Source organism: Dama dama, chromosome 23 (assembly GCF_033118175.1).
Source record: "Dama dama isolate Ldn47 chromosome 23, ASM3311817v1, whole genome shotgun sequence".
Lineage (NCBI taxonomy): Eukaryota > Metazoa > Chordata > Mammalia > Artiodactyla > Cervidae > Dama > Dama dama.
Window position 1 is genome coordinate 58,291,690 of NC_083703.1, and position 17,862 is coordinate 58,309,551.

At 45.0% G+C, this 17,862-nt stretch overlaps 1 protein-coding gene across 3 annotated transcripts in view; it reads left to right on the forward strand.

The window, feature by feature from the left end:
* Positions 1-15,609, forward strand: part of LOC133044968 (putative serine/threonine-protein phosphatase 4 regulatory subunit 1-like) — a 69,199-nt gene extending 53,590 nt beyond the window's left edge. The window contains exons 6-7 of one of the 3 annotated variants that reach the window (XM_061126937.1): positions 11,155-11,263; positions 15,065-15,607. In XM_061126937.1, coding sequence (XP_060982920.1) covers positions 11,155-11,263; positions 15,065-15,222 — 267 coding nt within the window. In that variant the 3' untranslated portion in view covers positions 15,223-15,607. Of the gene's footprint in view, positions 1-11,154; positions 11,267-15,064 lie in introns of those variants that run through there. The other 2 variants (XM_061126936.1, XR_009690100.1) reach the window with 2 other exon arrangements.
* Positions 15,610-17,862: the final 2,253 nt, after the last annotated feature.

The window sequence follows — 17,862 nt, forward strand, 5'->3', positions numbered from 1 at the left end:
TAGCCCCTCCGGTGGCCTGGTGGAGAACCTGGTGGAAGACTCTGTCTTGGCTGGAGCCGAGCTGACCAGGCTTCCCCCAGAGGCCACGAAGCTCCCGTGTTAACGACCTCCCCATCCGTGGCCATCCTTGACTGGATTCCTGGGCTCGCCCATGTGTCCTGAGGATGCTTTCAATAATTTCCTTTATTGGCGAACTCCTCTCCCTGACACAAGCAAGGTCTTAGAGCTGCTGCTGAATGAGGCTGGCCACGGGAGGAAGGCGGGATTTCACCCGGGGCCATGCATAGGGGCTTTGTGGCCAGGAGTGGGATCCAAAGAGTTCTGGATAGCTTGCAAGAGCACATGATGAATGATTCAGGCATTCAAGATAACTGTTGTCCATCGTGATGAGAGAAAACGGCATTTTTCTCTGTATGTGTGCTCCCTTGTGTCTACCCGGGGGGGCGTGCATGGGGAGCCTGGCTCAGTCTTTCCCCATTGCCGTCACCCCGGGGATCCCACTGTGCAGGTCCCAGCAGGGGTTTCACCTCCTTGCTTTTCAGCCATGCGTGCAAAACTGGAGCCGGCTTTCAGGTAAAAGCGGGCAGTTCTCAGGCACGTCCTAAGCAGTGGAAATTTCATTAGCTCCTTGGACCCGGTTCTGTCACTTCCTGTGTGACAGTGCCCTTTCTAGTTATGAACAGCTAAGGACAGTGCTCCTTTCAGAGCCTGTTAACTCAGCCCTCACCTAAACCTGAAGATGTTTGCCTTTGTGCAGCCAGGAAAAGTACAACTTCTTCTCTGGGGTATTTTTCATGCTGTGACTGTGTTCCCACAGAGTGTCTGATCTGGGAGCCAGGCCCTGCGGTCCATATCCATCATCACGCCTCTTCTTTCTCTAAACACGGCTAGATTTGTATTCTTCCCCGAGTTGGGGAAACTGGAAAAAAAAAAAAACAACACTTGCTGCTGTTGCCAGGCAAAGATTTGTGAAGCCTTTCGGGAAAGGAAATGTGAAAATCCAGTTAGCCCTGTGATTATTCTGTGTCTTTAAATTCATAAAGGAAATTAACTCAGCGTTTGCTGAAGGATCAAGCACATGTAACATATCGCTCCTAATAGTTATAGACAAAGGTCTGTTTTTGGAAAATGCATTTCTAAAGCTGAGTTATTCAGTGCCTGGACCTGGACTGGGTACCGAGGTGGTGATGACAGACAGACACAGGAGGCCCTCATGGCCTGGTTGAGGGGATTGTGGAAACAATCCCCTGCATAGGGAGTGTCAGGGGCCGGGGCAGGGGTGGGTGCACAGGCCAGGAAGCCGTCCCTCCTGGGGGCAGAGGAAGGGTCTGGGAGAAGACCTGGCGGAGCAGCTGACATGTGAGGCGGGCTTTAGGCAATGGCCAGGACTCCACCATTCCGAGAAGTCAGGGGTGAGTTCAGAGGTTTCTTCCAGTTTCCCCAAAGCATTTGTGAAATCCTGTGTGCAGATGCGGACTTAATCTCTTTGTGAGAATGGACCCACAACTTTCATCAGTGCTCAAAGGGATCTGGGACCCCCAAAGATTCAGAAAGAAACCCCATGTTGGGGATTCGTGCCCTAGCCATGGCGGGGTGTGGTCTTTGCAAGCTCCAAATATTTCAGTGACTCTCTGGGATTTGACTAGTAGAAAACAGGATGCAGGCAGTGCTATGTGTGTGGAGGCTGGGGCCTTGGAAACATGAGTTTGTTTTTATAGAAAGGCACGTGAAATATGTCATCTTCACTGTTAGGAGAGTCTCAGGTTGTCGAGTCGTGGACAGAAAGAGTGAGTAGCCCTGGGGGCTCGCAAGGTCTTCACTCATCCATGAAGATAGCCTCAGCTCATGCATGTGTGTGTGGCAGGGCCAGCAGTTGTCCACTTTATAAATGGGGGACCCCTGCCCACCGTGCTTCTGGGCCTCCCGGACAGTGGTGTTCAGGACTGTGTTGTCTTTCTGTGAAAGACGATGAAGTTAAACTCTGATTTTCCCAATTGAGGTTTTTCGACTTCAGGTTTGATGCTCTGTGCCTGGCTGGTGTTTAGCTGGAATAAAGTTAATGTCTGTAGACATTGGCATCTCGGGGAGAGCTCGTGCGGGGGCCCACGGGGCAGGGTGGGGGTGCTGTGCTGTGCAGTGCATTTGCATCCAGCCTGTCTTGTTGTAAAGCCAAATGCAGTTATTGAAATTCTCGAAACTTCTCTTCTCGCAACTCAAGTTCAGGGATTATCAGCTGCACTGAGAGCTGCCCAGTGTGACCCTGTGAACAAGGCCTAGCACCAGCTAAGAGAAGGGCCAAGTGACGTGTCTGTGCCAGGTCCCATCCCTGCCCCTGACAGCCAGGGCCCCCGGCTGACCTCACCACCGTGGGGCGAGCTCTCCGCAGCCAGGATATTAGCAAGCACAGTAAGTCTCTGCCCTGTCCCTCTGTCACCGAGGATGTGACAGAAATCACAAAGCCGCATTTTCTTTTATTAATATATCCTGGCAGAGATGATAAATGGCAAATTTAATTTTATTCTTAAGGTCATGTGTTGGATAACTAGACAACCAATCAATGGGGTGATTGATAACACTGACTCTCCTCCACGAAACAGAGGTGGGAGACCAAAAAGTGCCTTCCCTCCTCCCCAGAGATGATGAGACCTACTTCTTTGGGGGGAATTAAATGTCTAAAGGCTCCATCTCACCGCTGACCGACATTCACATCTTTCAGTGATGAGAGGAGGTGAGTTCATGCAACTCCTGGAATATAAAGTTGACAGCGGCCTTCAAGCTGTGTGTCACCTCTAGCCTGTCCTGCGGGCCTCCTCTCACACCTGGCTGCTCACGATGGAGTGGTGGATGCTGTTTCTTGAAGGAGAGATTTTGAAAAGCCAGTAGCTCGCCACTTTTTCTCCTCTAGTCTGGAGCCAGCCCCAGTGAGACCTGGACTCCACGTCTGGGGCAAGGAGGAAGCCCAGCACTTCTTTCTTTAAAAAATAAAAATTTATTGGACTATAGTTGATGTGGGCTTCCCTGGTAGCTCAGGTGGTAAAGAATCTGCCTGCAATGCAGGAGACCCAGGTTCGATTCCTGGGTTGTGAAGATCCCCTGGAGAAGGCAACCTACTTCAGTATTCTTGCCTGGAGAATTCCAGGGACAGAGGAGTCTGGTGGGCTACAGTCCATGGGGGTCACAAAGAGTTGGATGTGAATGAGCACCTAGCATAGTTGATGTGCAATGTGTTAGTTTCAGATGTACAGTAAAGTGAACGTTTAGCATATACACGTATCCACTAGTTTTTAGATTCTTTTCCCAAGAAGGCCATTAGAGAGTACTGAGTCGAGTTCCCTGTGTTACACAGCAGATCCTGATTAGTTATCTATAGTAGTGTGTATATATCAACCCGTCTCCCAATTCACCCCTCCCCCTGCCTTGTCTCCTGGCAGCCATATGTTTGTTTTCTACATCCATGACTCTACTTCTGTTTTGTTCATTTGTACCTTTTTGTTTAGATTCTGCACGTAAGCGATATCCTATGATTTCTTTCTCACCTTAAGTTTCTCCAACTTTCCAGCTTGCTTGTGGTTAGAGGCTCTGATGCCTTCCTAATTCCTACTAAGGTTGCACACGGACCCTCTTGAGCTGGAATCCTTCCCAGGTAATGGTAAGACTATCGAATTAAAATCAGCGAGGACTCTGTGCTCATAAAGTCATGGTGTGTTGGCATCCTTTCATTTTTATGTGCTGTGATGGGGAATCTTCAAAATTGTGGTCTCCAGGGCCAGAGTACCAATTGTCTGTCCATTCTCACAGTTTATATTTTGGTTTTCATGATTAAACTAACTTATCACCTCCCCTTATCCCCTTGGTCCACTCCAGTAAAGCAAAACAAAAGACGAATGAGAATGGTCCAAATCCTAAATGTTTAAGAGTTCGTTAAGGTTGCCTTTGACTAGAAAGGGATGAGATGATATCCTATTTTGCTGATTTGTTTCAAAAAATAGGCAAGAAAGCTCACATTGTTACCCTTGTTGCCTGGAGTATAAAAACCATCTGTGTTAAGTGGAAAGGTGTGGTCACGTTTACCTTGGTGGAAGATGTGGTACTCTTTGGGCTTCTTTGTCATACATGGACACGAAAACAGAAAAGAAAGAACAGATACCTCCAAGCTGGTGCTCTTGAGTGAAGGATCTTGAAGGGTCTGCATAGTTGGGCTTGTGGTTTATCGTGAGGTATGTCAGGCAGCTTGAACTTGACTTTTAGTTTCCTAAGGGGTCAGTCAGGATGCTTCTAGTTGCAAAAGAAGAAAAACAAACAAACAAACAAAAAAACCTCAAAGAGCTTAAGCAATGAGGCAGAAGAGGAGGTGAAGCTGGGAGACTGTCCCCTCAGCCCTTGTGTTGACCCTGGTCCAGCTCCCACTCTACCATCTTTGTGTGCTGACTCAATCCAGAGCTGTCTGGGGGAAAGAGGGTCTTGTTCTTCCAGCTTATCTCTTTTGACTGCCCAGTGATTTTCTGGGGAAATGACCTTCCAGCTGCTTCTGGGGTTGCCTTGACTTGGGGTGGTTTACTTAAACCTTAACTTGGCTCTGGGAGTCAGTTCTGCATGTAGTGATGGCACTGAAGACTTGGAAATAAAATTAATTCCTGGAGGAAGAGAAATGATCTATTACTTATTAATCTCTGTGAATTTATTAACTTGGAGAAATTGAGGTCTTAGGTTATCACATCAAAATATTTCTGTTTTATCATGTTCCTCTATTAAAATGAGCAGTACATTTCAGTGAAAACCTTGGGAATTGAAGGTTCTGGTAGCATGCCTCAGAGCAAGTGAAGCATCTATCGGTGTATTAATCGACTTTCCTGGATCATATATTGAGCTGATTTGTCAGAATCCATTAAGCTAGTCGACAGTATGACATTTCAAGTGCAAGTAGGAAAATCCATGTTATGGTTGAAGGAGAAGGTCAGGTCCATCTCAGTTAATCAATGATCAGAGACCAATATGTCACCGCCGGACGGTCCTGCTCATTTTAATTGTTAACCTAATGTAAAGGTTCATCAGCAAACATTAGAGGTATTTGTACATGTGAAAATTGAGAACAGTTTCCTAAGTAAATACTCTTTTATCAGCCGTGTCTTTTCACTCAGATTAAATGGGTCCTCCCCTTCCCTGTCCACCCTCTCTCTCTGGAGTCCAGCCAGGAGGCACTCTCCCATTCCTGAGAAACGCTGGGGGTGCTGGTCACCATTTCCTGCAAACCTTGCTCTGCCTTCTGGAGTGGTCTATGCTTTAAACATGTGACTGTTTATCAGGTAACCATACCGGGGATCCTGGGGCTTAAAGAAGGGTAAATGCAGACTCGGGTGGTTGGTACCCACCAATGGGAGCCTGTCTTTTGTAAGAGCCTCAAGCAGCCTTGAATGTAAGATGCACCTGCATGAGTGACCTGTGCGATATCAAATATAAGCTTGCAAATGTATTTTTTTGCATCGAGAGAAATGCCACTGACTTCAGGGGGAGCTCTGGCCTTGGTTTGCAGAAGTCATTTCTGGCCTTGAAAGAGGGTTCTTTGAAGGGGGAGCAGTAGGACGGCTTCCTCCTTTGGACTGTGTTGCTAACCTGCCCACTCTACTCTGCAGGGTCCAGGCGAACCCAGCAGTGGGATGAGAGACCTCTGGGAGACTGATCAGGGCCATGGCTCCAGTCCCTTTGAAGAGAATAAATCTAAATTACAGGTTTGTTCCTTGACAAGAAAAGCAACTCAACATTTTACATTATCTGGAAGTTAAATTTAAGACTGGCTGTTGGAGCCAAATGTTTTTCTTCCATCAATATTAATGACATATCTTAGTTCATAATCTGTGTTGCTAATATTTCCTCTCCAACTGGAAAAAAAGTAAATTCTCAAGTAGTATTTAAAGTATTTAGAACAATCTAGAATGGTATCTTAATAAAGCAAAATGAAGTATGAGAAAAGAATTTGACACGTATACATTAATGTTTAATGTCTAGTTATACAAACCATTTAAGTCCTTTTTTTTTGGTCCGAAAACTTTTTGACAACTTCTTTTGTTGAACCATGTTTGGTTTTGTTCTATCTCGTGGTTTAGTTTCTTGTGCTATAGAAGTTCTCTTAAAGGTTTTTAATCACTGAATCCCATTGTCCTTATAGAGAAAAGGTTAGTGGGTAATGTCTTAAGAAGGCAGCATTCCATCCATTGGGAAAAGGTAGTAGTGAGCAGAGTGACGGCCTCAAGCCATAGGGACTGGGGCAGCTATAGGAGAAGAGGACAGCGTTTGCATTCTCCAGAGCTGCCTGGACCAGTCTAACCAGACGTTGATGTTCTAGACTGTGCTCTGTGATATGGTGTTGGACCAGTTTGGAAACAACCCTGCTTTAACTTGCGTCCAGGTTGAAAACTTACCACCCTGCAAAACTAGAAATCGGTCCAGGCCTCTCGTCCCTCTTACATCTCTGCTTGGCTGTTTTCACATTTAAGTTCCAACCACCTTGTCTTTCATGAGTATTCTCCCTCTCTCCTGCAAGCATGATGGTTTCCCTTCTCTCCCATTTCCCAGGACAATACCTCCGCCCCCGCTAGATCAGTACATGTCCATGACTGACCTAGCTCGAGCGCAGACCGTCAATACCAACATAGCCAAACACTGCGCCTTCAGCCTCCCCGGGGGTGGCACTCACCCTGGGCCGGCAGAATTGGCACTGCCTGAAAGATACATACAAGACGCTGGCCTCCGACATGCAGGTAAAAGGAGCCTTTGCAGAGGCTGGCACAGAACAGCTAATTAGGAGACGGGGAAGCTGCGGCCAGGCCCACTGACCTGTGCTTTTTGTGGCCAAAGTTGACGTGTTTACTGGCCTCTGATGAAATAGAGCTTTAAGTGGTCAGCCCCTGGCAGTATCAGTTTTACTCCAGAAATGCCACCTACACTCTTGATAACGCTGAGTTCTGCTTGCCTTCTGCGGTCTGCCCAGTGGAAAGTCCTGCACACCCTGGCCTTCTTCCATGAGCTTGCTGTGATCCTTGGGGATCAGTTAACAGCAGCTCACCTGCTGCCTGTCTTCAACGGATTTCTAAAGGACCTGGATGGAGTACAAATAGGAGTCCTCAAACACCTGTATGACTTTCTAAAGGTAGGGAGAAGGGTTAAAACAAAAAACAAACCTCCCCTATTCAATACAATTTTTAAAAATTGTACTGGGTATCTATAGTATCAGTTTAAAAAAAAAAAAAAAAAAAAAGCAGCTCTCTGGGTTTCTTCAGTTGAAACGGATCATCCATAGTCTTAAAGTGGGCATTCTTTCAGTGATGGGTAAATATTTTTCTGTCTTTCCTCCTAATCTCCCTGTCCCTTAGAGTTCTAATGCCATGGAGAATTACACTCCGGGAAGGGAGAAGCTGAGCTCCCCGGCGGCATGTGCCTTGCTCAGGGTCATCTAAGGGAAGAGCCCGGCTGAAATCCAATCTCAGTTCTGCATGAAGAGCTTTTTCTTGCAAGATGGTGCTGATTGCCTCCTTGCCTTTTTTTCTCCCCTCCTAAAGGAATGATGAGTGTAAAACTGAGAGTTTAAAAATGACCTCAAGAAACTAATTAGTCGCATCCAGACGACCGGGAGCTGCCCTTGACAGAGCTGGGCGCCTGCTGCTTGGCTGGTGTGGGCACAGCGCGGGCGAGCAGTGCCTCCTCCCCAGGCAGCAGCGTGGCATTATCTCCCGAGCACACACAGGCCTGTTTTTTTGTTTTTTTTTTGTTTTTTTCAGGCAGGAAATTGTGAAAGATGGAAGAGTGGAGGGCGTGTAGAAACACACAAGCACATACATGAAACAGGGGAGAAGGGTTGGAAGCAGTCAGGGAGGCACTGTCCGTGTGTTCACAGCAAAGCTAATTCACAGCCACTCTGCAAATGGAGACACAGGCGTCAGGGAGACACTCGGCTATGGCCAGGGACAGATGTATAACCTGAAGTTTATAATAAAACAGAGTATTGGGGGGCATTCTGGAGGATTATATATTCTTATTTATGTGTAAATTTTTAAAAACTAGTTGCTTCATGAAGACAAGAGAAGAGAATATATTTATCAGCTTCAAGAATTTGTAGTGACCGATAACAGCAGGAATTGGAGGTTTCCATATGAACTAGCAGAGTAAGTAAAACCTGTTCGGGGATATGAGAAAGCAAATTAGATGGAATAATTCTTAATTTCCCTACCTTATAATTGATTTCTAAAGTAGCAATAAGAGTCTTCTTCTGGATAAAGAGATTATGTTTTTATTAAGGGATAAACTGAATTCCAAAGCTCTAAGTTACAAATACCACAGTCTCCGGGGAGACATTCATTTTCAGAGGCAGACAGGGCGAGAGTCACTTTGGAATTAGAGTGTTCTGCTGTTCTATAAGGCAATTTATTCGAACCAAATAAAAGATGAATCACCCGCTCTTCAATATTCTCCTATTAATCGGAGCAGTTTTTGCCAAAGCTTTCTTGAACATTCTGAGTGTAACCCTCTGTTTAAGGACACAGCGTGGTTTATACACTTCAGCTCCTAAAGAAAATTATGCTACAGTGAGAGAGATGAGAAAGTCTAACCCAGATGAGGTGATTATTGAATAAAAACGTCCCCCAAGCTGGCTCAGAGCTGCACATCATTTTGTGTGTGAAGGAGTTATTTAACTCTATTGTGTGCCGGCAAGAGGAATGTTCAAGGTTTTAGTGATTCCAGAAGGGTGAAATCGTCCCCTTAAATAATTCTCCTTCCCAGGGTGCAGAATGTGCTTTCCGCAGTATTGAGTAGATTTGTTTGTGGTGGTGTTGTTTGGGTGTTAGTTTTCACCTCATCAAGATTTATTTCAGTAATCTCTTGTTTTCATTTTTCTTGCCCTCAACTAGAAATCTCTCAAATAATTGTCTTCCCTGTAGAAATCCATCAGGCTTTTGCAGCTCTTCGGGATAAGATCTGGCCGATGCCAGGGGCAAACGAAAAGATTTTCTCTTTGCTGTGATCCTTAATCATTATGCTTAATTTGAGAGATTGAGGTTTCAGTCATTATGCCTTGTCCCCGGCGCATATTCTGAGAAAAACAGGCCCACGTTTTTTTCCGTGAAGGCATCGCGCCCTCTAGCGGCCGATGCGGGAACTCAGCGCGGTCCGCCTCGGACTGGTCTGAACCGTCTCCCCCGGGTTGGGGGCGCCGATGGGGATGCGGGGACCCAGACTTCGGGTGGGGTCGGGGCCAGAGGCCGTCAGGAAACGGGAACGGGGGGCCGGAGACTGAGGATGGAGTCGGGACGGGGGACCGGCTGATCCACTTCCCCGGGCCGGGGACCGTGGCCGGGCACGGTGTGGAACCGATGCTGGCGCCGGTGCCGGCTGCGAAGACCCGTTTCCCGGGCCGGGCCGGGCTGACTAGCCTCGCCCGACGGCGTTATCGCCAACATCTGTGCGGTGGTTATTGAAGCCGAAGCCCACCGATATGAATTCTGTGTTCCGTGCCCACTATACTCGTATCGTTTTTCTGAAAACAGTGCTTTTTTTTTTTTTTATATGAAAGTATTCATCGGCACCCCTGGCTTCTGGTTCCAACTTCACGCAATCACTCTTTCATTTCCTTTCCTTTGCCAGGGTAGAAATCATGCCCTTTATTTCGGTTCCCTTCTCCCCTTCCCCACTTGGAGAGAGCTCTCTGGCGGTGGCTTGTTCCCACCGGCGGGTGATGAATTTTCCCCGGAGCGCGGAGCCCGGCTCGGTTCTCCCCAAGCGGACCGCGTGCGAGCGCAGGAGCCGAGAGCACCGGCAGAGCGTTTCGTCTGCAGCGTCCGGGGCTGCGGCGACCGGGAAAGCTCATTTCTTTCCCCCTTGATCTGCTGATCTTTGGAAACTTCAGAGCCCTGGCTATTTTTAAGTTATCTGATTTTTAAAAGTTTTATGTGTTTTCGAACTGATAACCTAAAGTTGAAAGATTAAATCCCTTATTCATAAATTTCTCAACCTCTGTTTTACAAAGCCTAACTTATTTTCTTTTGGTTTGATTTGTGTGCGTGAGAGAGATGAAGAATTTAGATTTCTTTGTTTTTCTTCACTTTTCTTTGCGTAGCCATTTTCCCTCAGCTTCCGTTGATCTCCCTGCCCGGCTATTATTAGCTATAAGATGAAATGAGAGTAAAGGGAGATAAATAATGTTTTTCACATTTTGCATTTCATAATTTCTTTTCTTTTTAATTTCGGACAGCTGATACTGATTTTGGAACTCCATAATCCCAATGATGTTTATGATTATTTAATATACTGCCTTAAAGTTGTGTGCAGATAAAGTTTCTGAGGTTCGGTGGATCTCCTTCAAATTAGTCAGGAATCATGGCCTTTTCTGTTTATGATTTTTAGAAAAAGGAATATTTATGTTTCTTCCATTTTAACTCCTGTATTTTATTTGGGCTTAATTTGTCCATTTACTCATGAAAGCAGCTTTTATTTTGAAATTAGAAACTGTATTATAATTTTATTAATATGTAAGTTATCTCTTTGGTTTAACTGTGTGCCTGAGTATGAAAATTGTAGGTAAATTACTTTATGTATCACGCTCTTTAAATAGTGACTTAGTGTTTTATTTTAAACATAGATTGGGTTGATGCTCTAGCATGGTTTTATAAGAAAAGTAGTTAGTAAGCAGACTCGAGCAAAGAAAAGCTGATCCTGTTTTATGTGAGCTTATACCAGCTGAACCCTGAGGGGGAAAAAAAAAAGCACTCACTTGAAAATATCCATTTACTAAGGTACTCTGATGGTGTTAAAATGTTATAAAAATGACATGTTCTGAAAGGTAATGATTTAGTTAGCAAGGGGACATTTTCTCAGATTTGGAATTTTAAGATTAATAATGTAGTTTTCTAATGCCATTCCCTTTTTTAAATTCTGTTTTTTATGAAGGGTTTTATGTGTGTGTGTGTGTGTAATGCCATATATTTAAACATCTTTTTTTCTCTGTGTTCTAATGATCACTGTGACAAAAATTACTTTCTCTCGTGCTTATAAATTCATTTTAAAAGTGGAAGGGTACATAAAAACGTCTCATTTCCATGTAGAGTAGTATTCATAATTCAAGTAGATGGCAGCATTTTAAATTTGCTCTTCTAATATTTTTCACAGGTGGTGGCAATTCTGCAGAAGTTCTATTCAAACAATGACAGTGCACTGGGGTTCCGTTTCATCATGAACTCATCCTACGGTTCCGGCACTGTTCTAAGTGGTTCAGAAGGCAAGCATTTGCTTTCATTTGTCAGGTTAGCAGGGGTCCCGGGGGAGCATCCAGCGCGTGCATACGTTTCCTGTGTGACGTCAACACACAGCACCAGGCAAAGGATCCCAGCCCTGGAGGACTAGCCAGAAGCTTGGGGATCAGTGAACCGGGCCCCCTCATATCACACAGCCTGGTCAGGCAAAGAACCTGCCCAGGGTTCCCCAGCTACTCAGCGCAGTCCTCTGTAGATAGTGGCCGGGCACCACTGTGTGCCAGGCGTGCTCTGATACCACAGTAGGACGGGAACCACCTCCTGCTCTCCCAGCACCTGCTGTCCAGTGCGTGGGGGCTAGGCCCAACTCTGCTCCAGTCATGCCCAGTCCTGCTTCCTGGGGAAGTGGGGGGTGGGGGCAGTGAGGATCAGAGCAGTAGGGCAGAGACTGCTTCATCTCTTTGAGGTGAAGTTCAGGTCCCCAGGGAGCCCTCTCTAATTGTTGCTCAGTCGTGTCATATTCTTTGCGACCCCATGGACTGTAGCCCAGCAGGCTCCTCTGTCCATGGAATTCTCCAGGCAAGAATACTGGAGTGGGTTCCCATTTCCTCCTCCAGGGGATCTTCCCGCCCCAGGGATCTCTTGCATCCCTTGCATCTCTTGCATCTCCTGCGTTGGCAGGCGGGTTCTTTACCACTGCGCCACGTGGGAAGCCCACCCTCGCTACACAGCATCTGAGAAATGAGGGCGAGGTTTGTGTTTGGCTGGGGATGATGGCTGCCACCTTTGACCGCCTGTGTGTGTCAGGCCTCTCATCCTACATCTAATGCCAGCACATCTGATGCTGACAGGAAGGTCCGCCAGGTGTGGAACTCGGCATGCCTATATACATCCAGTTTGTTTTTAGTTGGAGCAATTGAAGCCCAGAGAGGTGAAGTAACTTGCTCAGGATCACGTAGGAAGTATAAAACCATGATTTTTTTTGTTGTTGGTTTGTTTTCTGCTAAAGTGCTATCTTAACAGTTCTAACTTTTCCTTATGCACATGTCCTGTGGGACACAGAGGGAGCAGGAGGAGCATGGTGAATACGTGGGCCTGCCACCCAGCGCCGTCAACAGTGCAGTAAAAGCTGGGATTGGCTTCCACCTGACCCTGGCCCCAGACCCCCCTTTCTGTCTCTGGGAACCACCCCCGCCTTCCCCACTGAAGCACTCACGAGGGGCCACCACAGGCCCACAGGGGTTATCACAGGGGAACCATGGCCATTTACTTGTAGAAAGGGCAAACATGGGGCAGAGTTAGTGCCAAATTCACCAACCACAGGCCTGGCAACCCAGGCTTTTATCAAGAAGAAGTTAGCGCTGCACCTTATTTTGTGGAGAAAGGGTAAATGAGAGATATTTGCTTTTATTTTAAAATTCTTTTTTTTCCCTAGATTTGGACAGTCCACGATGAAATAAAGGGAAAAGGGACCAACTAATTTTGTCCAAGAAAAATCAGTTTTCTTGGGTATGCTTTCATTAAAGATTTAGAAAACCCTACAAGAACACAAACAGAAGGACAGGGGACTCAGCCAAGAGAACCTCCCAAGGGTCATGTGGATTACCATTTAAAGGTGGGGAGAGAGCATAACCTGGAGGTTAGCAGGGCCACCTTTGGAGTCAAAATCGGTTAGTCTGAAGCCCGAGTCTCCTGACTCCCTGTCGAGAGGTCTTGGGCAAAGCCCCCTCTCTGCGCCTGCACTGCCTCTCTGCCTTCTGTGAGACGGGGCTCTGGTGGCACGGGCCTGCCTCCCAGTGTGGTCCTGAGGCTTCGATGAGCAGATGTACCCATGTTACCCAGCATGGCGCCAGGCACCTGGAAGGCACTCGTAGATGTCAGCTGCTGTTGCTTCCCTGTAGGGGGAGGAACTTCAGGATTTAGAACCCATTTTCCTGGTTTAGAATCCCCACCTCGCTCCTGCTTGTGGATCAGGAACCTTTGGGTGTCACCATCACAATGGACTCACCTGTAAAACTAGGCTTGCTCTGATTTCCATGACTGGCTGTGACAATGGCTGTGAGCATACACGTGAGACCCTTCGTAAGCAGAGCAGCAGTGAGTGCTGGTGGTTATCACAGAAGCAGCATTTGTTACCTGTGCACAGATGGATTGGGGTCTGGGGTTTGACTGTCATGTGACAGGCGTGGCCCCTGTCCTCAGAGCCTGAGGACTGGCGAGTGCCCAGGCGTGAAGGTTCCTCACCCTTACTTTGGCGCCATGCTCGACTCCGAAAGGATGTCTGCATTCCCATTGCTGCTCCATTGTACAGATGAGGAAACTGAGGCCCAGAAAGGTAAAACCACTTACTCATGGCCACGAAGCCAGTAAGTGATCAGATTGGGTTTTGAACCCGGACCCATCTGACTCCAAAGCCTTTGCCTTCTCCACCGGATGTTACAGCGCTTGGACCCTAGTGCTTGGCAATGAATTATAAAGTGATAACTGTGTTTCTAACCAAATTCAGTAGTTGAGATTTAAAAATTCACACACACACACTTCTCAGACCAAAAAATCCTGAAATTACTTCTTTGGAATCACGGAAGTGTATGTTTTTAGAAAAACCGTGCTGATCCCTATTGAAAAATGCCCACTTTTTGGCTGTGACTTTCTTTTCATCAGAGGCAGTGGCGAGCAAGGAGTGTATCCCCATGGACCAGTCTGTCGGACACTTACTGCCCAGCCTTTTAAGCCTCATATCAGATCCTGCGCCAAACGTGAGGGTTTTGCTTGCCAAAGCTTGGAGGCCGATACTATTGGAAAAAGGGTACTTGGGCCAGTTTTCTGAGCTTACGGATTTTAAACTTCATCGGACAGCAGATGGCTTTTGTCTTTCAGGAACTGTGGCAAATTGTGTGATATGGCATACTTCAGATTAATTATACAAATTGATATATGTTATGCATGTGTATGTGTCATGTGCTCAGTCATATCCCACTCTTTGCAACCCCATGGACTGTAGCCTGCCAGGTTCTTCCATCCATGGGGTTTGCCAGGGGAGAATACTAGAATGGGTGGCCATTTCCTACTCCAGGGAATCTTCCTGACCCAGGGATCAAACCCGAGTTTTCTGTGTCTCCTGCATTGCAGGCAGATCCTTTACCTGCTGAGCCATCAGGGAAGCCCTACTTTATGCATAAAATGTTATTTATAAAATGACTAGTAAAATTCGATAGCTGCTTTATATTTAATAAACATATGCTAAAATACAAAACATTACATAGTCTTCTAGAAATGAGAGAAACTTTTATGAGTTTTTAGCTATGACATAGAGATTGACTTGAAAGGAAGTCAGTTTAAGCATTAACTATGATTGGGTTTTAATGGTGTTAATTTTGTTGTCAGTCGGATTTTAAGCCTGAACAGAGCCTAACATAAGATAGTTCAATTCTACACCAGGGGTACAGGCAAATGTCTTAAATCCTGCCCTGCATACACCTGTCTTGCCTCTTCTCTCCCATCCTCTGCCCTAGCTTGCCAGCAACCTGCCCTCCACTTCCTGTGTTCTCAGTTGCCAATTCTTTTGTATTGGAGGGAAGAAAAGATAATATTAAAAGATTTTTAGTCATAGTTTTAAAAATACGCCTACCTATTCTAAAAAGTTTGTGTTTACAAATTAGGAGATATTCTTCATTAAAGCAATTTTGTCACTTTAAAGGACTTTATGAAACATGGTTTATTGTCCTGAGATGTGGTTTTAAAAAAGAAAAAACCCAGCCTAAACCAATGTATGTTTTAGAACACAGTTCACGGCACCTGTGATTCAGTTTCGGGTCTCTTCTCTTTAGCGTATTTTAGAAATGCCGGTAACCCTCATCTTGGAGTTGTTGAAGAAACTGTCCTGGCTCTGCAGTCCGACCAGAACCAAGATCTTGCCTTTTTTGCTGCCCTAGAACCAAAGCGGGGGAACGTTACAGACCTCAGCATGCTGCAAGAACAGAACTAACCCATCTGTGATCACTGCAAGCCGGTCACTTCGAGCTTGGCATGTGCTGCTTACCGTACCTTGAAGGGGAGCTGATGGTGTCATACCTGCCTGGGGAGGAAAAGTTTCTGAGACTTTGATGTTGTGTCCTCCAGGACCCCTTTCCCATCTGTGGTCACAGGGACTGCTCCTGAGACAGGCAGTAGTTCCAGGTGACCCGGCAGGCACTGTGCTTCTGTGCCCCTACATGCCTGATCAGGAAGTCTGTGCAAAGTCTGTAGAACCGGCTGGCTCCCTCCGTGACATCAGACTGTCTGGCAGCAGTTTGTTTTTTCTATTACTGATGATATTATTTGACCCCCAGTTACCTCCTCTCCAAAAATAAAGTACTTTACTAGAAGCTTTTACGTCTTCAATAGACTTGCGTATTTGGCTTCCGTCATGCTTTCCCATAAAATGTAGTTTATGGTTTTATATTTTATTTTTAACTGAAATATTGTGCATAGGTAAATAACTCTTGACGGGAAGAAAATATATTAACGTAAGATTAGTCTCCTATCAGTGAATAGCACAAATACATCATTTAAATTTATGTTCTACTTGGAGTTGCTGCAAATATAGCCCCATTTTTTTTTCACTTGTGAAAGATGTGATAGTTAAAGAAATCTACTGAAGCATGATTTATGGCAATCTTTCTAATATTGTACTTTTGTTATAAATTGTACTCAGACCTTTTTCTCAGGCACTCACCCCTCCCCTTCTTGCAGGAACCATTTCCATAAAGAGATATATTGGCCTTTAATAGACACAGAAAACAGAAAGATTTTCATTCTTGTATGATTATATTATCATTTGTTTAAGAGATGGGAGGGAATTGATCACTGAGATGCATGGATTTGAACTTTATATCTGATGCTTTAGAATCTTAAAAATAGGAAAGCACAGTTCTGATCAGTCTATATAGTTGGCCACAAACACCAGTGGTGTAGGGGCTTAAATTAAAATTATTAAATTAAAATTAAATTATGATACACTTCAAATCTAAGTACACAGGACTTACGAGTTTGTGCTTTTAAAATCTAGACCAAGAGAAAGATGCTCTAGAATTTAAAAGGTTTTTGATTAATTAATAACTCAAGGTTCTAGAAACATCTGATTAAATTTTGCATGCTGATGTTATTTTTCTTTTTTCTATTTTTATCTTCTCAAAGGTCAGCAGGAGGGGAGGAAGGAGCAGCCTGTTTGGTGTCCGAGAGCGGGCTGCAAAGGGCACATGAGTTATTTCCATTCTTCCCTGGGATCTTTTTCTTATCTTTCTTTTCTTTTTTTTTAAAATAAAATTTCTTGAGCTAATATTGAGTTTCCTGGTATACAGGATGTTTTCCCCTCTCCCAAATTCCACTGGGCTGACTCTAAAAAGAGAGAAAGGAATCCATACCGTGCCAAAGAAAATAAGGCACATATATGAAAATTTCAAATTGTATTGATAACCCAGGAGATAACATTTTGGCAACCCCAGGAAAGAGTGACTCAATACATTGGAGACTACATATTAAGAGAAAAACAAATCAGCCTATCTTATATTCAGTGCTTGCTCAGAGTAAATAGATGGAGCTATTGTTTTGCTTCAGTAACAAGCAAATTTTAATTTTTTTATTGCCTAGAAATTGAGATTGTCGTGTTGTTGAAATCTGTTGATCCAGCAGCAATGTAGAATTATTCAGCTGGAATCTTGTATTCTGTGCAGAGCTTCACTTTCCATTAAAGAAAACAAATTCAGTTTGTGTTATGATGGGTAGGATTTGCCTGCCAAATCAGCTATGCTGGTAGACATTGGTCAAGACTCTTTGGTGAATAACCTAACCTTTAAATTTTTGGTTTATAAGTGTTAAAATTTTCTATAGTTTTATATGAATGCCTTTCCAGTGCAAAGATTTTTTTTTTTTAATGACTGTCACTTCTCTGCAAAAAGTATGTTTAAAGCTCACATTTTATTCTTATTTTGTAACAACTGAGATTTTTTTTCTAAGATTGTTCATGTTGCCCTTGCTGTTCTCTCCTGTAGGTTTCTCATCAGTTTAGGTCTTTACGTTAGGTCACAGATGCAGCGTTGAGTGTCTGTGATCTGACTCAGCCTCCTCTGGCAACATAAGGGAAAAGCACAAGCTGGTTTCTCACCAATAGAGCTGTCTTGAAAGGCATCTCAGCAACAGAACTGTCTCAGACCGTCCCTAAGTGGACGCGTCCTTCACTGTCCTTCTCATAGTGTTTTCTTCGGCACTTTCTCACTCCAAGAATCCCAGAGCGTTTTCAGCACTGATGGATTTCAGTGCAGATTTGCAAATTTTCGGGAGAGTCCATCTCCCACTTCCGGGGTGGCCCAGTATCTTTTATACCCCCACCCCCCACCCCTCACTGTCAGGTTGGGTCCAGATCTGCTTGAAAGGAGTCATATTTCTGCAATGTTGCCTTTTTCGTTCATGCTCGAAATACGATTTTAAACATGACTAAAGACTGCACTTTACAACTCTCCATAGAGGATGCATGCAAAGATGATTTAGAGATTTATTATGTAGGCATAATTCCTACAGGCAGTTGGCCCCGAATTGTGCAATGACTGTATTTTAAACAGACAAAGAGAAGAGGCCACAGCTTTCCCGC